General features: G+C 46.3%; 1 protein-coding gene across 1 annotated transcript in view; it reads right to left on the minus strand.

The window, feature by feature from the left end:
• LOC140194870 (lipoxygenase homology domain-containing protein 1-like) overlaps positions 1-21,837 on the minus strand; it is a 351,891-nt gene that overhangs the window by 55,126 nt on the left and 274,928 nt on the right. The window contains exons 35-36 of the mRNA XM_072252157.1: positions 9,263-9,417; positions 4,806-5,015 (exon numbers count right to left, since the gene is read on the minus strand). Of these exons, the coding sequence (XP_072108258.1) occupies positions 4,806-5,015; positions 9,263-9,417 (365 nt within the window). The remainder of the gene's footprint in view (positions 1-4,805; positions 5,016-9,262; positions 9,418-21,837) is intronic.

Consider the following 21,837-nt stretch of genomic DNA (forward strand, 5'->3'; position numbering starts at 1 on the left):
TCATGGCTAATCCCAGGTCCCACTCAACCCCATACACCTGCCTTTTCAACATATCCTTTGATCAACATCTGCCTCAAATATACCCACGGACTTGGCCTTCACTGCAGTCTGGGAGAGAGCAGGTCACAGATTTACGACTAAAACAATTCCTCCATCTTAAAAGTTGGCCCTCAATTTTGAGGCTGTGTCCTCTAGTTCTGGATACCCCCACCATAGGAAACATCCTTTCCACATCACCTTATCTAGTCCTTTGAACAACTGGTAGGCTTCAGTGAGATCCCCTTGCATTCTCCTAAATTCCAGTGAATTGAGGCCCAAAGCTGCCAAATGCTTCTCATATGTTAACCTCTTTATTCCCAGAATCATCCTCATAAACCTCTTCTGCACTCTCTCCAATGACAACACACTCTTTCTGAGATATGGGGTCCAAAACTGTTGACAAGTGTGGCCTGACTTGTGCCTTATAAAGGGTCAGCACTATCTCTTTGCTTTTATATTCTATTCCCCTTGAAATAAATGGAACATTACATTCCACAGAATTAACCTTCTGGGAGTCTTGCACAAAGGCTCCTAAGCCCCTCTACACCTCTGATGTTTGAACCTTCTCCCCCTTTAGATAATAGTCCACACTATTGTTCCTTTTACCAAAATGCAGTATCATACATTTCCCAACACTGTATTCCACTTTTTTGTCCATTCCTCCAATTTGTCCTAGTCCTGTTACAATTGCATTGCTTCCTCAGCTCTACCTAGCCTGCCACCTATTGTTCCTTTTACCATTCTCTTACATTAATTCATGACTTCAGTTTGTTCTTTCAGACTGTGAATAGTCAAAACTACCCAACATATCACTGCCACCAGCCCTATCCACCATCGCAGACATATATAAGTTAGTTAGAGCTGTTGGGAAGGGTTTAAACTAACTTGGCAGGGGGTGGGAACCGGACTGAAGGGGCTCAGGATAGGACAGATGGTAAAAAAATCAAAGATAGCGTGCAGTCAGACTGTCAGGAAGGGCAGGCAGATGATAGGACAAATTGCAGCCAGCAGGGTGAGTATCAGTGCATTAGGGACACAGAATCAAAAAGGGTAGCAAACACAGTACTCAAACTGTTATATCTCAATGCACGGTGTATAAGAAATAAGGTGGATGATCTTGTTGCACTTTTACAGATTGTCAGGTACGATGTTCTGGCCATCATTGAATCGTGGCTGAAGGATGGTTGTAGTTGGGAGCTGAATGTCCAAGGTTACACATTATATCTGAGGGACAGGAAGGTAGGCAGAGGGGGTGGTGTGGCTCTACTGGTAAAGAATGGCATCGAATCAGTGGAAAGATGTGACATAGGATCGGAAGATGTTGAATCCTTGTGGGTTGAGTTAAGAAACAGCCAGGGTAAAAGGACCCTGATGTCAGTTATATATAGGCCTCACAGTAGTAGTTGGGACATGAACCACAGATTACAACAGGAAATAGAAAAGGTGAGTCAAAAGGGCAATGTTATGATAGTCATGGGGGATTTCAACATGCAGGTCGATTGGGAAAATCAGGTTGGAAATGGATCTCAAGAGAGTGACTTTGTTGAATGCCTACGAGATGGCTTTTTAGAGCGGTTGTCATTGAGCCTACGAGGGGATCAACTATATTGGATTAAGTATATCAGGGGGTCAGTGTGGAAATGGTGGAGGATTACAAATACCTGGGGATACGAATTGACAATAAACTGGACTGGTCAAAGAACACTGAGGCTGTCTACAAGAAGGGTCAGAGCCGTCTCTATTTCCTGAGGAGAATGAGGTCCTTTAACATCTGTCGGACGATGCTGAGGATGTTCTATGAGTCTGTGGTGGCCAGTGCTATCATGTTTGCTGTTGTGTGCTGGGGCAGTAGGTTGAGGGTAGCAGACACCAACAGAATCAACAAACTCATTCGTAAGGCCAGTGATGTTGTGTAGATGGAACTGGACTCTCTGATGGTGGTGTCTGAAAAGAGGATGCTGTCTAAGTTGCATGCCATCTTGGACAATGTCTCCCATACACTACATAAAGTACTGGTTGGGCACAGGAGTACATTCAGCCAGAGCCTCATCCCACCGAGATGCAGCACAGAGCGTCATAGGAAGTCATTCCTGCCTGTGGCCATCAAACTTCACAACTCCTCACTTGGAGGGTCAGACACCCTGAGCCAATAGGCTGGTCCTGGACTTATTTCCTGGCATAATTTACATATTACTATTTAATTATTTATGGTGCAACTGTAACAAAAAACAATTTCCCCCAGGATCAATAAAGTATGACTATGACTATGACTCTTAAGTACAATGTAATGAACCAGAGGCAATTAGGGAGCTTAAGGTAAAAGAACACTTAGGAGACAGTGGTCACAATCTGGTTTAGTTCGCCGGAAATTTGACAGGGAGAAAGTGAAGTCTGATGTAGCAGTATTTCAGTGGAGTAAAGGAAATTACAGTGGTATGAGAGGGGAGTTGGCCCAAGTAAATTGGAAGGAGATGCTGGCAGGGATGTCAGCAAAGCATCAATGGCATGAGTTTCTCAGAAAAATGAGAAAGGTGCAGGACATATGTATTCCAAAAACAAAGAAATACTCAAATGGCAAAATAGTACTGAACAACCATGGCTGACAAGGGAAATTATTCAAGAAAGAAGGCATACATCAAAGCAAAAACTGGTGGGAAGATTCAGGATTGGGAAGCTTTTAAAACCCTACAGAGAGCAACTAAAAGAATCATTCAAAGGGAAAAGATGGAATATGAAAGCAAGTTCACAAGCAATATCAAAGTGGATAGTAAAAGATTGTTCAAGTATGTAAAAAATAAAAGAGAGATGAGAATGGATATAGGACTGCTAGAAAATGAGGCCAGAGAAGAGAAGATGCGGATGAATTAAGCTAGTATTTTGTATCGGTCACTGTGGAAAACACTGGTATTGTGTCATATATTGAAGGATGTGAGAGAAGAGAAGTGAGTGCAATTACTAGTACAAGGGAGAAAATGCTCAAAAAGTTGAAAGAAGGGTATTTAAGTCACACAGATTAGATGAACTGCACCCAAGGGTTCTGAAAGAGGCAGCAGTAGAGATTGTGGAGGCATTGGTAATCATCTTTCAAAAATCACTGGTCTCTGGTATGGTGCCAGAGGACTGGAAAATTGCAAATGTCACTCCTCTCTTTCAGAAATTATAGACTAATTAGCCTGAGTTTAGTAGGTGGGAAAATGTCAGAGTCAACTGTTAATAGTGAAGTTATGGAGTACGTGGTGACACAGGATAAGTTAGGACAAAGTTAGCACGGTTTCCTTCAGGGAAAATCTTGCATGACGAACCTTTTGGAATCCTTAGAGAAGATTATACCTGGGATAGACAAAGGGGATGCAGTCTATGTTGTATACTTGGACTTTCAGAAGGCTTTTGACAAGGTGCCACACGTGAGGCTGCTTAACAAGATAAGAGCCCATGGTACTACTGGAAAGTTACTAACATGGTTAGAACATTGACTGATTGGTAGGAGACAGCGAGTGGGAATAAAAGGATCCTTTCCTGGTTGGTTGCCAGTGACTAGTGGTGTTTCACAGGGGTCGGTGGTGGGACCACTTCTGTTTATGCTGTATATAAATGATTTAGATGGTGGAATAGATGGCCTTGTTACCAAGTTTGCAGATGATACGAAGATTGGTAGAGGGGCAGGTAGTGTTGAGGAAACAGGTAGGATACAGAAGGACTTAGACAGATAAGGAGAATGGGCAAGAGAGTGGTAAATGAAATGCAACGTTGGAAAATGCATGGTCATGCACTTTGGTAGTAGAAATAAATGTGCGGACTATTTTCTAAACGGGGAGAAAATCCAAAAATCTGAGATGTAAAGGAACTTGGGAGTCCTTGTGCAGAACACCTCAAAAGTTAACTTGCAGGTTGAGTTGGTGGTGAGGAAGGCAAATGCCATGTTAGCATTCATTTCAAGAGGTCTAGAATACAAGAGCAGGGATGTGATGCTGAGGCTTTCTACGGCACTGGTGAGGCCTCACCTTGAGTATTGTGAACAGTTTTGGGTTCCTCATCTTAGAAAAGATGTGCTGGCATTGGAGAGGATTCAGAGTTGGTTCACCAGGATGATTCTGGGAATGAAGGAGTCATACGAGGAACGTCTGATAGTTCTGGGTCGGTGCTCACTGGAACTTAGAAGAAGGAGGGGGGATCCCATTGATATCTTTCAAATGTTGAAAGGCTTAGGCAGAGTAGATGTGGAAAGGATGTTTCCAGTGGTGGAGGAGTCTAGGACAGGAGGGCACAGCCTCAGGATGGAGGGGTGTCCATTTAGAACAGAGATGTGGAGAAATTTCTTCAGCCAGAGGGTGGTGAATTTGTGGAATTTATTACCACAGGCAGCTGTGAAGGCCAGGTCGCTGGGTGTATTTAAAGCAGAGATTGATAGGTTCTTGATTGGACACGGCATCAAAGATTCCGGGGTGGAGGCTGGGGAGTGGGGCTGAGGAGGGGAAAAAATGATCAACCATGATTAAGTTGATGAGCAGACTCGATGGGCCAAATGGCCTAATTCTGCTCCTATGCCTTATGGTCCTATATACAGAAACATGCTGGAAAAGGGCCAGTAACATCATGAAGGATCCCACACACCCTGCGCATGGATTTTTTGTCCCACTCCCATCCAGGAGAAGGCTGGGTAGCATCCACACCAGAGCCAACAGACTCAAAAGGAGTTATTATCCCTAAGCAGTAAGGCTGATTATGTTACAGTGTGCAGAGCATGTTTTTTTTTACACATCGAGTACCTTGGCGTACAATATCCTTTCAATGCTCTTGTCCTCCTTGGTCTTTGAAAGCCAGCGCTCACACAGGAACAGGTAGTTCTCCTCTAGGTCCATATCAACCACTTCCACCTTCTCCAGAAACCAATCAGGGCTCGCCATGCTGTTGTCATGGCGAATCCTGATCTTGTATATTTGGCCAAGGTCTACGGCTTCCAAGGTGAAGGTATCAACCTGTTAGTACAAGGTAATAAGCATCAGAACGAAAATCTGCAGATGCTGGAAATCAGAAAAGACTGGACGCACTCAGCAGGTCAGGAGCAACTGTAAGTACTAATTTGGTAGGGGATCTGAACTGGAGTGATAAGGCTGAGGACAGGGCAGTTGGTATACAAGCAGACATAGTGTGTAGAGAGACTGTGAGGAAGGACAGGCAGATGATAGGGGAAAATTGCAGTCAGTGGGATGAGCTGAAGTGTAATGGAGGGGCAAAACTGAAAAGAGTGATAGATACAGTTGCAGCATGGATTCAGCAAAAGCAGGTCCCATTTAACAAATGTACTGGAGTTCTTGAGGATATAAGGAGCCCAGTGGATGGAGAGGAACGGATGGACGTTATTTACTTGGATTTCCAGAAGGCGTTTGATAAGGTGCCACATAAAAGACTTATCCATAAGATAAGGATGCATAGAGTTTGGGGTGATGTATTAGCATGGATAGAGGATTGGCTAACGAATAAAAAGCAGATAGTTGGGATACATGGTTGTTACTCTGACTGGCAATTGGTGGTGAGTGGTATGAACATAGAATAGTACAGCACATTACAGGCCCTTCGGCCCACAATGTTGTGCCAACCCTCAAACCCTGCCTCCCATATAACCCCCCCCCCCACCTTAAATTCCTCCATATACCTGTCTTGTAGTCTCTTAAACCCTTAAACTGTGTGCCGCAGGGGTTGGTGCTGGTCCCACAACCATTCACAATATATATTAACAATCTGGAAGAGGGGACTGAGTATAGTGTATCTAAGCTTGCTGATGATGCTAAACTGAGTGGAAAACCAAATTGTGCAGAAGATATGGAAAATCTGCAGAGAGATATAGATAGGTTAAGTGAGTGGGCAAGGGTCTGGCAGATGGAGTACAATGTTGGTAAATGTGTGGTCATCCTTTGGAGGGAAAAATGAGAGAGCAGATTATTATTTAAGTGGTAAAAGATTGCAGCATGCTGCTGTGCTGAGAGACTCGGTAATGAGTGCTTGTGCATGAATCACAAAAGGTTGGTTTGCAGGTGCAGCAGGCTATCAAGAAGGCAAATGGAATGCTGGCTTTCGTTGCTAGAGGGATTGAATTTAAGAGCAGTGAGGTTATGCTGCAACTGTACAGGGTACTGGTGAGGCCATACCTGGAGTACTGTGTGCAGTTCTGGTCTCTTTACTTGAGGAAAGATATACTGGCTTTGGAGGCAGTGCAGAGGAGGTTCACCAGGTTGATTCCAGAGATGAAGGGGTTAGACGATGAGGAGAGATTGAATTGCCTGGGGCTGTACTCGCTGGAGTTCAGATTGAGAGGAGATCTCACAGAAACACATACAATTCTGAAAGGGGTGGATCAGATTGAGGCAAGAAATTTGTTTCCGTTGGTAGGTGAGACTAGAACTGCGGTACATAGCAAGATTCGAGGAAGTAAATTTACGACGGAGATGAGGAGAAACTGCTTTTCCCAGAGAGTGGTGAATCTGTGGAATTTGCTGCCCAATAAAACAGTGGCGGCTACCTTAGTAAATATATTTAAGACAAGGTTGGATAGATTTTTGCATAGTGGGGGAATTAAGGGTTATGGGAAAAGGCAGGTAGGTGGAGATGAGTCCATGGCCAGATCAGCCATGATCTTATTGAATGACGGGGCAGGCTCGACGGGCCAGATGGCCGACTCCTGCTCCTATTTCTTATCTTCTTAATTTCTTATACAGGACTTGAAGTTGTATTTGAATGCACACAGTATACAGTATAAGGCAGATGAACTTGTGGTATAGTTACATGGTTGGCCTGTATGATGCTGAAGGCATCTCTGAACTGTGGCTGAAAAAAAGAGTTGGATAAGTCACCGGGACCAGATGGGATGTACCCCAAGCTACTGTGGGAGGCGAGGGAGGAGATTGCTGAGCCTCTGGCAATGATCTTTGCATCATCAATGGGGACGGGAGAGGTTCTGGAGGATTGGAGGGTTGCGGATGTTGTTCCATTATTCACGAAAGGGAGTAGAGATAGCTGCGTAGGTTGACTCTGTGGTTAAGAAGGCATACGGTGTATTGGCCTTCATCAACCGTGGGATTGAGTTTAAGAGCCAAGAGGTAATGTTACAGCTATATAGGACCCTGGTCAGACCCCACTTGGAGTACTGTGCTCAGTTCTGGTCACCTCACTACAGGAAGGATGTGGAAACCATAGAAATGGTGCAGAGGAGATTTACAAGGATGTTGCCTGGATTGGGGAGCATGCCTTATGAAAATAGGTTGAGTGAACTTGGCCTTTTCTCCTTGGAGCGACGGAGGATGAGAGGTGACCTGATAGATGTGTACAAGATGATGAGAGGCGTTGATCGTGTGGATAGTCAGAGGCTTTTTCCCAGGACTGAAATGGTTAACACAAGAGGACCCAGTTTTAAGTTGCTTGGAAGTAGGTACAGAGGAGATGTCAGGGGTAAGTTTTTTACTCAGAGAGTGGTGAGTGCATGGAATGGGCTACCGGCGATAGTGGTGGAGGCGGATACGAGAGAGTCTTTTAAGAGACTCCTGGACAGGTACAAGAAGCTTTGAGAAATAGAGGGCTATGGGTGACCCTAGGTAGTTTCTAAAGTAAGTACATCTTTGGCACAGCAGTGTGGGCCGAAGGGCCTGTATATTGTGCTCTAGGTTTTCTATGTTTCTATTTAAGATTATAACTGTGGAGCTGCTCATTGTATTGAAAGGCCAGGCAGGAAGCCAGGGCGTGGCTCGGTTGATAAAAAAAAATGAAATCAAATCCTTAGAAAGAGGTGACATAGGATCGGATGATGCAAAATCCTTGTGGGCAGAGTTAAGAAAACTGCAAGGGTAAAAGGACCCTGATGGGAGTTATACAGCCCCCACCCTCCAAGAGTAGCCAGAATGTGCAGTACACATCACAATGGGGAACAGAAGAGTCATGTACAATCATCATGGGGGATTTCAAAATGCAGGTGGATTGGGATAATTAATTGGTGCTGGATCCCAAGAGGGGGAATTTGTAGAATGCCTGCAAGATGTCTTTTCAGAGAAGAGGAAATTTTATAGGAAAGGAAATACTGTTTTGGGTGATGTGTAATGAAGTAAATTTGAGCTTAAAGAAAGGAACCCTGAGGAGAAAGTGGCCATAATACGATAGTATTCACTCTGCAGTTTCAGGAGAAGCTAAAAACAGATCAATCAGGATTACAGTAAAAGGCATTACAGAGATAAAAGAGAGTGGCTGGCCAAAGTTGTTGGAAGAGAACACCTCCGGGGATGATGGCATAAAAGCAATGGATGGAGTTTCTGGGAGCAATTTGGAAGGTGCAGTGAAGATACATACCAAAGATTAGGAAGTATTCTACAGGCAAAATGATGTAACCATGGCTGACAAGGGAAGCCAAGGCCAATATGAAAGCACGTGGCCAAAAATTAGTGGGAAGTTAAAAGATTTGGAAGCTTTTAAAAACAAACAGAAGGCACCTTAAAAAGTCGTAAAGAGGGAAAAAAAAAAGGCACATAAAGGTATGCCAGCCAATAATATCAAAGTAGTTACCAAAGTTTTTTTCAAATACATAAAGAGTAAAAGCGAGGCGAGAGTGGATATCGTACCACTGGAGAGTGACTCTGGAGAGGCCGTAATGGGTGAGAAGGAAATAGCATCATGGCGTATTTTGCATCACTCCTCACTGTGAAAGACACCAGCAGTATGCTGGAAGTTCAAGAAATTAGGGGGAAGATGTGTGTTGTTGCAATTACAATCCTGTCGATTGTTACAGATGAGGTTTCGGGATATTTGGAGGCACATGATAATATAGACAGGTGTTAGTATGGGAAAATCTTGCCTGACCAATTTATTGGAATTCTTAGAGGAAATAACCGGCAAGATGGACAAAGGAGAATGTATAGGATTCCCTAAAGGTTAACTTGTAGGTTGAGTCTTTGGTAAAGAAGGCAAATGCAGTGTTAGCATTCAATTTGCGAGGTCTAGAATATAAGAGCAGCGATGTGATGCTGAGGCTTTATAAGACACTGGTCAGGCCAATGAAAAATGTCCTGGCATTGGAGAGGGAACAGAGGAGGTTCATGAAAATGATTCAGGGAATGAAAGGGCTTGATAATTCTGAGCCTGTACTTCCTGCAGTTTAGAAGAAACAGGGGCGAATTTTATTGAAAGGTCTATTCAGAAAATACAGTGGGAAATATATCCCTCCCATCCAAAGCTGCACACTGACCTGGTTTCGTTCAAACTTATTGGAGTGCGAGTCAGATTTACTGAGCTTCCGTTCTCCGGTGTCACCCAGGTCTCCGTAAATGGTGATGAAGACATTGGCATCCGTCCCCGCTCTGTAGATGTCACCCGTGTAGACAGAAATCTTATATTTGTGAGCTTCAATCAAACAGACATCATTGAAGGATATATTAATGAAATTTAAATGTTAAACATAATCCAAAGAAAAGTTTCAAATGAAACGAGAGCTCCCAGTGTGGCCTCCTCTACACTGGTGAGATCCGTCGCAAATTGTGGGACCACTTTTTTGAACACCTGTGCTCCATCTGCAAAAAGCTGAAATTCTCAGTGGTCAACCATTTTAATTCTAATCCCCACTCCCCTTCCAGCATTGGTCTATGGCCTGCTTTTCTGCCACGATAAGGCCACTCTCTGATTGGAAGAGCAACACCTCATATTCCATCTAGGAGCATCCAATCTGATGGCATGAACATCAATTTTTCCTTTCCCCTTCCCTCTTCTTCTATTCTGCATTCTGGCCTCTTACCTCTTCACCTCACCTGCCTATCATCTCCCCCTGGTGTCCCTCCTCCTTCTCTTTCTCCTACGGTCCACCCTCCTCTCCTATCAGATTCTTTCTTCTCTATCCTTTTGCCTTTCCCCATCACCTCCCCTGGTACCTCTCCTCCTCCTCTTTCACCCATGGTCCACTCTCCTCTCCTATCAGATTCTTTCCTCTCTAGCCCTTCCCCACCCACCTGGCTTCACCCAATATCCTCCAGTTTTCCTTCCCCTCCTCCTGCGCCTCCTTATTCTGGCATCTGCCCCCTTCCTTTCCAGTCCTGATGAAGGGTCTCAGCCTGAAACGTCCATTGTCTATTCCTCACCATGGAGCATCTGCAGAATGTCCTCTGTACAGAAAAGGAGGGATGGGTTTGAGGCCCTCTGAGGTTTGGGGTTGATCGTGGATATTGCTGTAGCTGTCTCAGTGATATGCAGGCCAGGGCAGTACAATATGGCGAGTAAGCAGGCTCCTCCCTCGACATGCAGCTGCTGAATCCAAAGAAGGCCGATGCAGTTTGGCACCAACAGCGCTGCGGGATTGCAGGTCAGCATTGAACTCAGTGGAGGACTGCCTCAGGGACCAGCTCCCTAAACCTCAGGACTTACTCCTGAAGCCTTTCCCATCAGTGGGTATAGCCGCAAGGCAGTGCAGGTTTGAGATCAGAGTTTTCCTTCACGTAGGTGAGCTGCCAACCACGGCTGGTGAGCCCCATCTGCCCGAAGCGACTGGTTTAAGGAGACAGTAACCTGCCTTTGTCCGTTCTCCTGTCAGTAGAAACGTTCAGTCGGGCTCAGTAGCTAAGCCACATGTGAAAGCCGGGAGTTGGACCTGGTGGTCAGAGAAGCACACCAGTGGGAGCATTTGAAAGGTAGTGGGAGCTTATCCCCACCCCACCCCCGAGTATAACAACTTTAAGGAACTCTGGGGCATTTCATTCTGATTTGAATAAATAAGAATCAGCATGGTTCTAGACTGCTTTGAAAGAATCGCTGGGTTGACATTAGCTTCTTCAGGAATTCCTCACTTGGAGGTACAGGTTAACTGGTACTCAGCTCCCCTCCCCATACCTCAGAAGATGGTCCTTAACCTTTGTGTTTCAATACTCCCATATACCCAGTGAGGGGTACAGAGAGGGTAAACGGAAGCAAGCTTTTTTCACTGAGCTTGGTTGAAACCAGAACTAGAGATCAGCTAAAGGCTAAAGGTGAAATATTTAAGGGGAACCTGAGGGGGAACTTCTTCACTCAGAGTGTGGCGGGCGTGTGGAACGAGCTGCAGGAGGAAGTGGTAGATCTGAGTTTGAGCACAACATGAACAGAAATTTGGATAGCTACGTGGATGGAGGGTTATGGGCAGCTATGGTCTGGGTGCAGGTCAATGGGATGAGAGTCACAGAAGTACAGCAGGCTCGTCAGCCCATCTAATCCATGCCCAAACCCTTTAAACTGCCTAGTCCCATGGACGTGCACTGGGACCCTATCCCTCCATACCCCTACCATCCATGTACCCATCCAAACTTCTTTTGAAAGCTGAAACTGAGTTCACAGGTACCACTCGTGCTGGCAGCTCATTTCACGTTCTCTCAATCCTCTGAGTGAAAAGGTTTCCCCTCATGTTCTCCATAAACCTCACCTTTCACCTTAACCCATGACCTCTGGTTGTAGTCCCACCCAACCTAAGTGGAAAAACCCTGCTTGCATTTACCCTATCTATACCCCTCATAATTCTGTATACCTCTATCAAATCTCCTCTCTATCTTCTACATTCTAAGGAATAAAGTTCCAACCTATTCAAGCTTTCAAATACTCCGGATCCAAAAATATCCTTGTAAATTTTCCCTAAACGCTTACGACTTTTTTTTTACATGTTTATATGTTTCCAGTTTGGTCGTCAGCCACTCCAACACGGTTTTCGGTTGGGCGCCGGACGCTCGGCTGGGGGCCGTAGTTGAGTGGTTGGCGACTTGGTCCGGTGAGGACACCCAGCAGGACTAAAAAAAAGACAAGACCTGACAAAGGGTGGATGAGCTCCTTGTGAGCCAACGGCCATCTTCCGTGGAAGAGATTAAAGCCTCACCACGTATCTACGAATCATATGCTATGCACCTTGTTAGAAGAGACATGATGAACTTGGACGCTGCACCGTGTGCCTGGACCTGCCCAAGGCCTCCGCCTAAGGAAGGGCCGATGCCAAGGCGGCCATCGAGAACAAACTGGAGGAGAGGCTGTACTCGGTGCTATCGCAAGATTGAAGAAGATGGAGGTGCATTGCCGCCAAGCCCCGATTCGGGACGGCACCCACTGACTGACTGACTGACATGTTTCCAAAACTGCACACAATATTCCAAATAAGGCCTCACCAACACCTTGTACACCATGAAGGCCAATGTGCCAGAAGCTTTCTTCACAACCCTATCTCCCTGTGACAAATAACTAGGTTGAATAACAGTTGAGCATAGACCAGATGGAACAAAGAGCCTGTTTCTGTGACTCTTTGACTCTAAGACTTTAAGTTGAGAATCTTTGATGCCATGTTCTTAACTCTGTGAAGCACTGTTTAAGACTATAAGACCATAAGACCATCAGACATAGGAGCAGAATTAGGCCACTTGGACCATCAAGTCTGCTCCGCCATTTCATCATGGCTGATCCAATTTTCCTCTCAGCCCCAATCTCCTGCCTTCTCCTGTATCTCTTCATACCCTGACCAATTAAGAATCTATCATCTCTGCCTTAAATATACATAAAGACTTGGTCTCCACAGATGTCTGTAGCAAAGAATTCTACAGATTCACCACCTTTGGTTAAAGAAATTCCTCCTCACCTCTGTTCTAAAAGGACACCCCTCTATTCTGAGGCGATGTCCTCTGGTCTTAGACTTTCCCACCATAGGAAAGATCCTCTCCACATCCATTCTCTCAAGACATTTCACCATTTGATAGATTTCAATTAGGTCACCCCTCATTCTTATGAACTCTAGTGATTACAGAGCAATCAATTGCCCTTCATATGACAAGCTGTTCAATCCTGGAATCATTTTCCTGAACCTTCTTTGAACCCTCTCCAGTGTCAGCACATCCCTTCTAGGATAAGTGACCCAAAACTCCTCGTAATACTCCAGTGAGGCCTCACCAGTGCTTTATGAAGCCTCCATATTACACCCTTGCTTTTCAATTCTAGTCCTCTTGAAGTGAACGCTAACATCACATTTCCCTTCCTCACCAAAGATTCAACCTGCAAATGAACCTTCATGGAATCCTACGCAAGGACTCCCAAATCCCTTTGTGCTTCAGATTGTTGTATTTTCTGCCATTTAGAAAATAGTTAACTGTTTCGTTTCTTCTACCAAAGTGCATGGCCATACTCTTCCCAACACCGTATTACATCTGCTGTTTCTTTGCCCATTCTCCTAATCTGTGATTCTCATAATCTAAGTGCTTATGTAGCTTCTCTACTTCCTCAAAACTGCTTGCCCTTCCAACTATCTTCATATCCCTCCACCGATCATATCTTCAGAACTTTGCAACAAAGCCATCAATTCCATCATCCAAATCATTGACATATAATGTAAACAGTATCAGTCCCAACACAGAGTAGTGAAGAAAAGACATCTTCATTGGGCTGATGGCCCAGTCAGTGGCAGGAGCAGGCCACATTGCCGAGATTTCTCACAGGTCGGCGATGCTTGTTTAACAGTACAGAAAGGACAAGTGGGGGAGCCGTTGTTGGGAGTAGGCCAGTGGTGAAAGTCGCAGTGTCAGGCTCTAGCTCAAAGGAGGCTTCGGCTTGAAAGAGGTGTTGGGTCTGGATAAGCTTCTGTTAAGGTACCCTTGTTTTTCCTCTTACTGCACCTAATGTAGTAAGTGACTGTGGTGCGTTCTTCATGCTGGATGGTGGTGTCCTGGGAGACCCAGAGTCTCCTGAGGAACTACATCTGCGTGAAGTGCATTCAGCTGCAGCTTCTTGAAGGCCGTGTTAGGGAACTGGAGGAGCAGCTGGATGACCTACAGGAGAGTGAGGTGGTAATTCATCAGAGTTACAGGGAAGTAGTCACCCCGAAGTTGCAGGAGGCGAGCAGCTGGGTGACCGTCAGGAGAAATGGAAAGGTGAATTGGCAGCGCAGAGCACGGTTGTGGCCATTTCCCTCAATAATAAATATACCATTTTGGATACTGTTGTGAGGGATGCCCTCCCTGGGGAGTGCCACAGAGACCGGGTTACTGGCACTGAGCATGGGTCTGTGGTGCAGGAGAGAAAGAAGGAGAAGAGGGGTGCAGTAGTGATAGGGGACTCAATAGTGAGGGGAGCAGACAGGAGATTCTGTGGATGTGAACGGGACACATGGATGGTATGTTGCCTCCCAGGTACCAGGGTCAGGGGCGTCTCAGATCACATCCACAACACTTTGGAAAGGGAGGGGGAGCAGCCAGATGTCATGGTACATATTGATACCAATGACATGGGAAGGAAAAGCAAAGGGGTCCTGAAAAGAGAATTTCGAGAGCTAGGTAGAAAGCTGAGAAGCAGGACCTCCTGGGTAGTAATTTCTGGATTGTTGCCTGTGCCGTGCACCAGTGAAGGCAGAAACAGGATAATTTGGTAAATTAATGCGTAACTGAGAAGCTGGTGCAAGGAGCAGGGCTTCAGGTTCTTGGATCATTGGGTTCTCTTCTGGGGGAGGTATGACCTGTACAAATGGGACGGGTTGCATCTGAACCCGAGGGGAACAAATATTCTCATGGGCAGGTTTGTTCGAGCTGTTGTTGAGGGTTTAAATTAATTTAGCAGGGGGTGGGAACTGGAGTGAAGGGACTTAGGATAGGACAGATGGTAAAAAAAAGCAATGATAGCATGCAGTCAGACTGTCAGGAAGGGCAGGCAGCAGGGTGAGCACCAGTGCATTAGGGATGCAGAATCAAACAGGGTAGCAAATACAACAAATGAGCGAAATACATGTTAGTAGGGAAGTGGTGTTAGGTAAATTGAAGGGATTGAAGGCAGATAAATCCTCAGGGCCAGATGGTCTGCATCCTAGAGTGCTTAAGGAAGTAGCCCAAGAAATAGTGGATGCATTAGTGATAATTTTTCACAACTCGTTAGATTCTGGACTAGTTCCTGAGGATTGCAGGGTGGCTAATGTAACTCCACTTTTTAAAAAAGGAGGGAGAGAGAAACCGGGGAATTATAGACCGGTTAGCCTAATGTCAGTGGTGGGGAAACTGCTGGAGTCAGTTATCAGGGATGTGATAACAGCACATTTGGAAAGCGGTGAAATGAACAGACAAAGTCAGCATGGATTTGTGAAAGGAAAATCATGTCTGACGAATCTCATAGAATTTTTTGAGGATGTAACTAGTAGAGTGGATAGGGGAGAACCAGTGGATGTGGTATATTTGGATTTTCAAAAGGCTTTTGACAAGGTCCCACACAGGAGATTAGTGTGCAAACTTAAAGCACACGGTATTGGGGTAAGGTATTGGTGTGGGTGGAGAATTGGTTAGCAGACAGGAAGCAAAGAGTGGGAATAAACGGGACCTTTTCAGAATGGCAGGCAGTGACTAGTGGGGTACCGCAAGGCTCAGTGCTGGGACCCCAGTTGTTTACAATATATATTAATGACTTGGATGAGGGAATTAAATGCAGCATCTCCAAGTTTGCGGATGACACGAAGCTGGGTGGCAGTGTTAGCTGTGAGGAGGATGCTAAGAGGATGCAGGGTGACTTGGATAGGTTGGGTGAGTGGGCAAGTTCATGGCAGGTGCAATTTAATGTGGATAAATGTGAAGTTATCCACTTTGGTGGCAAAAATAGGAAAACAGATTATTATCTGAATGGTGGCCGATTAAGAAAAGGGGAGGTGCAACGAGACCTGGGTGTCATTATACACCAGTCATTGAAAGTGGGCATGCAGGTACAGCAGGCGGTGAAAAAGGCGAATGGTATGCTGGCATTTATAGCGAGAGGATTCGAGTACAGGAGCAGAGAGGTACTACTGCAGTTGTACAAGGCCTTGGTGAGACCACACCTGGAGTATTGTGTGCAGTTTTGGTCCCCTAATCTGAGGAAAGACATCCTTGCCATAGAGGGAGTACAAAGAAGGTTCACCAGATTGATTCCTGGGATGGCAGGACTTTCATATGAAGAAAGACTGGATGAACTGGGCTTGTACTCGTTGGAATTTAGAAGATTGAGGGGGGATCTGATTGAAACGTATAAGATCCTAAAGGGATTGGACAGGCTAGATGCAGGAAGATTATTCCCGATGTTGGGGAAGTCCAGAACGAGGGGCCACAGTTTGAGGATAGAGGGGAAGCCTTTTAGGACCGAGATTAGGAAAAACTTCTTCACACAGAGAGTGGTGAATCTGTGGAATTCTCTGCCACAGGAAACAGTTGAGGTCAGTTCATTGGCTATATTTAAGAGGGAGTTAGATATGGCCCTTGTGGCTACGGGGGTCAGGGGGTATGGAGGGAAGGCTGGGGCGGGGTTCTGAGTTGGATGATCAGCCATGATCATAATGAATGGCGGTGCAGGCTCGAAAGGCCGAATGGCCTACTCCTGCACCTATTTTCTATGTTTCTATGTTTCTAACACTCAAAGTGTTATATACAGGCCTCCCAACAGTAGCTGGGATGTGGACAACAGAGTACAATGGGAAATAGAAAAGGCGTGTCAAAAGGGCAATGTTATGATAGTCATGGGAGATTTCAACATGCAGGTCAATTGGGAAAATCAGCTTGGTCATAGACCTCAAGAGAGTGAGTTTGTTGAATGGCTTTTTAGAGCAGTTTGACATTGAGCCTACTAGGGCATCAGCTTTACTGGATTGGGTGTTATGTAATGAACTGGAGGTGATGAGAGAGCTTACAGTAAAAGGATCTTTCAGAACCAGTGATCACAGTATGATTGAGTTCAACTTGAAATTTGATACAGAGAAAGTAAAGACTAATGAAGCAGTATTTCAGTGGAGTAAGGGAAATGACAGTGGTATGAGAGAGGAGTTGGCCAAAATAAATTGGAAAGAACTGCTGGCAGGGATGACAGCCGAGCAGCAATGGCGTGAGATTCTGGGGAAAATGGGAAGGTGCAGGATAGATGTATTCTAAAAATGAAGAAATACTCAAATGGCAAAATAATAGTGGGAAGATGCAGGATTGGGAAGTTTTTAAAACCCTACAGAGAGCAACTAAAAGAATCATTCAGAGGGAAAAGATGGAATATGAAAGCAATTTCACAAACAATATCAAAGAGGATAGTAAAAACTTTTTCAAGTATGTAAAAAATAAAAGTGAGGTGATGGTGGATATAGAACTGCTAGAAAATGGGGCCAGAGAAATAATAATGGGGGAAAATAAAATAGCAGATGAACTAAATGAGTATTTCACATCAGTCTTCACTGTGGAAAACACTAGCAATGTGCCAGATGATTAAGGATGTGACGAAAGAGAAGTGGGTGCAGTTACTATTACAAGGGAGAAGGTGCTCAAAAAGCTGAAAGACCTAAGGGTACATAAGTCACACAGATTAGATGAACTGCACCCTAGGGTTCTGAAAGAGGTAGCGTAGAGATTGTGGAGGCATTGGTAATAATCTTCCAAAAAAATCATTGGACTCTGGCATGGTGCCAGAGGACTGGAAAATTGCAAATGTTACTCCACTCTTTAAGAATGGTGGAAGGCAGCAGAAAGGAAATTATAGACCAGTTAGCCTGACCTCAGTGGTTGGGAAGATGCTGGAATCAATTGCTAAGGATTGTGATGGAGTACTTGATGTCACAGGACAAGATAGGACAAAGGGAACATCTTGCATGATGAACCTTTTGGAATTCTTTGAGGAGATTATACCTGGGATAGACAAAGGGGATGCAGTCTATGTTGTGAGGAGGAGAAGATGGCGACACGATGGCAGCGTGCGCAGCCTCTCTGGTGATTGATATCTGTAATCTGTCAAGTAGGGTCCGTGCACAATTCTGATTTGATGGAGACGGACGTGAGAGTACGGAGGAACATCTGGAAAACTTCTGAAATGCCCGCTTCGCTGCCGCTGCTACTGTGTGGTAACCGGAATCGCTGGAGCTGAAGGCCCCGAATCCTCGGCTTTGTGTGTTTCAGCGGCTGGGGCGAGGTCGAAGGCGCTCAGCAGAGGATGGCGCTCAGGAGGCTGCATCGGAGGGGCTGGTCGGAGGCTCGAAGTTTTCGGACGGACGGACTTTGTGTCGGCTGTGGTCGGCTGCTTCCAAGGCATCGGCAAGTAGACGGTGCCTGGAGGTTTATGGCAGGGAGTTTCTCCCTTTTGCCGCCTGCTATCGGGGACTCGGGAGCCGATCGACTCGGGGACTTTGAGACTTTTTTTTGCCATGTCCATGGTCTGTTCTTCATCAAATTATGGTATTGCTTTGCACTGCTGTAACTATATGTTATAATTATGTGATTCTGTCAGTGTTAGTCTTTGGTTTGTCTTGTTTTCTGTGATAGCACTCCAGAGAAACATTGTATCATTTCTTAATGCACGTATGCATTTCTAAATGACAATAAAAGGGGACTGAGTGTTCTCATAATCAGAAAATATTTGAACTTTCAGAAGGCCTTTGACAAGATACCACATGTGGCTGCTTACCAAGTTGAGAGCCCATGGTATTACAGGAAATTTACTGACGTGGTTAGAGCTTTGGCTGATCGGTAGGAGGCAGTGAGTGGGAATAAAAGGATCCTTTTCTGGTTGGCTGCCAGTGACTAGTGGTGTTCCACAGGGGTCAGTAGTGGGACTGCTTATTTTATGCTGTATATAAATGATTTAGATGATGCAATAGATGGCTTTGTTACCAAGTTTGCAGATGATACGAAGATTAGTGGAGGGGCAGGTAGTGTTGAGGAAACATACAGACTGCAGAAGGATTTAGACAGATGAGGAGAATGGGCAAGAGAGTGGCAAGTGAAATATAATGTTGGAAAATGCATGGTCATGCACTTTGGTAGTAGAAGTAAATGTTCAAACTATTTTCTAAACGGGGAGAAAATCCAAAAATCTGAGATGCAAAGGGACTTGGGAACCCTTGTGCAGAACACCCTGAAGGTTAACTTGCAGGTTGAGTCAGTGGTGAGGAAGGCAAATGCCTTGTTACGAGGTCTAGAATACAAGAGCGGGGATGTGATGCTGAGGCAATGGTGGGGCCTCACCTTGAGTATTGTGAACAGTTTTGGGCCCCTCATCTTAGAAAAGATGTGCTGGCATTGGAGAGGGTCCAGAGGAAGTTCACAAGGATGATTTCAGGAATGAATGGGTTGTCATACGAGGAACTTTTGATGGCCCTGGGTCTATTGTCAGGACGCTGGAGCAGGGATCCAATCGCAGACCCAGTACTGTGCACACGGTGATATTTATTGAGTAACAAATCCCGAGGTGCAAACGAAGTCAATGTCAAAGTTCAGGCAGAGATCAAAACATCCAGAGAAATCCAAAAACCAGAATCGGGAAACAGGCAGAGTCGATGTTCAGACGGACAGAGTTCAGATACAAATGCTGGAAAGGCTCAGGAAAATTCACTGGCACAGTCTGGCAAGAAACAGGTGAAAACACAGGACTGAAATACACTGAGCAATAAACAGAGAGGCAGATGATAGGTGGAGCACAATGAGACAGAGGTGGCAGCAATACAGGTAATAATGAGAAACATGCGAGACGGAGGACTCAGTAATACAGGGGCTGGAGTAGAGCAGGAGTGGGGACAGGAGCACGAGCGCTTGGGGCATGAAAATAAACAAGCCCAGAAAGCAATACAAAACCTCAGAATGATGGCTGGGAGAAAACACACAAAAAGGCAGAGTTCATCTGGAGGTACTGACATCCATACTCGCTGGAATTTCAAAGGATGAGAGGCGATCTCATTGAAACCTTTCGAATGTTAAGAGACTTCGACAGAGTAGATGTGGAAAGGATGTTTCCCATCATGGGAGAGTCTAGGGCAAGAGGGCACAGCTTCAGGATAGAGGGGCATCAATTCAAAACAGAAATGCAGAGAAATTTCTTTAGCCAGAGGGTGGTGAACTTGTGGAATTTATTACCACAGGCAGCTGTGGAGGCCAGATCATTGGGTGTATTTAAAGCAGAGGTTGATAGGTTCTTGATCGGACACGGCATCAGGTTATGGGGAGAAGGCCGGGGAGTGGGGCTGAGGAGGGGAGAGAAGGATCTGCCATGATTGAATGGTGGAGCAGACTCAATGGGCCAAATGGCCTAATTCTGCTCCTATGTCTTATAGTTTTATTAACAACTAGCTTCAATGCTCAAATTGCCAACCAATCTGAGAGGTTGTTTGAGAAATCAGAGGCTTAAATAGAATGGATGTGGAGAGGATGATTCCTATAGTGGGGGAGTCTAGGACCAGAGGGCACAGCCTCAGAATAGAGGGACGTCCATTTAGAACAGAGACGAGGAATTTCTTTAGCCTGAGGGTGGCGAATCTGTGAAATTCATAGCCACTGACAGATGAGGATGCCAAGTCATTGAGTATATTTAAAGTGGTGGTTTAACATTTTTTGATTTGTAAGGGTGTCAAAGAAGGCAGAAGAATGGAGTGGAGGAGGATAATAAATCAGACAGGATTGAATGGTGGAGCAGACTTGATGGGCCAAATGGCCTAATTCTGCTTCTGTGTCTTGTGGTCTGATGGGTTTGATTTGACACTTCACTGGATTGGCATAGAATGCCAATCTCCCTCTCAAGGTCAGGAGTGACTCTGGAGCACCATTGTTTTCATCCTTGAATGGGTAAAGTGGCTATCCTTGGTCATCACACCCCCCAATCCCCCTACCCCCCAGGGTAACCCCCCCGTGGCTATCCATGGTCATCACACCCCCCAATCCCCCTACCCCCCTGTGGCTATCCATGGTCATCACACCCCCCAATCCCCCTACGCCCCAGGGTAACCCCCCCGTGGCTATCCATGGTCATCACACCCCCCCAATCCCCCTACCCACCAGGGTAACCCCCCCATGTCTATCCATGGTCATCACACACCCCAATCCCCCTACCCCCTTGTGGCTATCCATGGTCATCACACCCCCCAATCCCCCTACCCCCCAGGGTAACCCCCCCATGGCTATCCATGGTCATCACACCCCCCCAATCCCCCTACCCACCAGGGTAACCCCCCCGTGGCTATCCATGGTCATCACACCCCCCAATCTCCCCTACCCCCCAGGGTAACCCCCCCGTGGCTGTCCATGGTCATCACACCCCCCAATCTCCCCTACCCCCCAGGGTAACCCCCCTGTGGCTATCCATGGTCATCACACCCCCCAATCCCCCTACCCCCCAGGGTAACCCCCCCGTGGCTATCCATGGTCATCACACCCCACAATCCCCCTACCCCCCAGGGTAACCCCCCCGTGGCTGTCCATGGTCATCACACCCCCCAATCTCCCCTACCCCCCAGGTAACCCCCCTGTGGCTATCCATGGTCATCACACCCCCCAATCCCCCTACCCCCCAGGGTAACCCCCCCGCGGCTATCCATGGTCATCACACCCCCCAATCTCCCCTACCCCCCAGGGTAACCCCCCCCGTGGCTATCCATGCTCATCACACCCCACAATCTCCCCTACCCCCCAGGGTAACCCCCCTGTGGCTGTCCATGGTCATCACACCCCCCAATCTCCCCTACCCCCCAAGAGTAACCCCCCTGTGGCTGTCCATGGTCATCACACCCCCCAATCCCCCTACCCCCCAGGGTAACCCCCCGTGGCTATCCATGGTCATCACACCCCCCAATCCCCCTACCCCCCAGGGTAACCCCCCTGTGGCTGTCCATGGTCATCACACCCCCCAATCTCCCCTACCTTCCAGGGTAACCCCCCGTGGCTATCCATGGTCATCACACCGCCCAATCCCCCTACCCCCCAGGGTAACCCCCCTGTGGCTATCCATGGTCATCACACCCCCCAATCTCCCCTACCCCCCAGGGTAACGCCCCTGTGGCTATCCTTGGTCATCACACCCCCCAATCTCCCCTACCCC

This window comes from Mobula birostris, chromosome 3 (assembly GCF_030028105.1).
Source record: "Mobula birostris isolate sMobBir1 chromosome 3, sMobBir1.hap1, whole genome shotgun sequence".
NCBI classification, from domain to species: Eukaryota; Metazoa; Chordata; class Chondrichthyes; order Myliobatiformes; family Myliobatidae; genus Mobula; species Mobula birostris.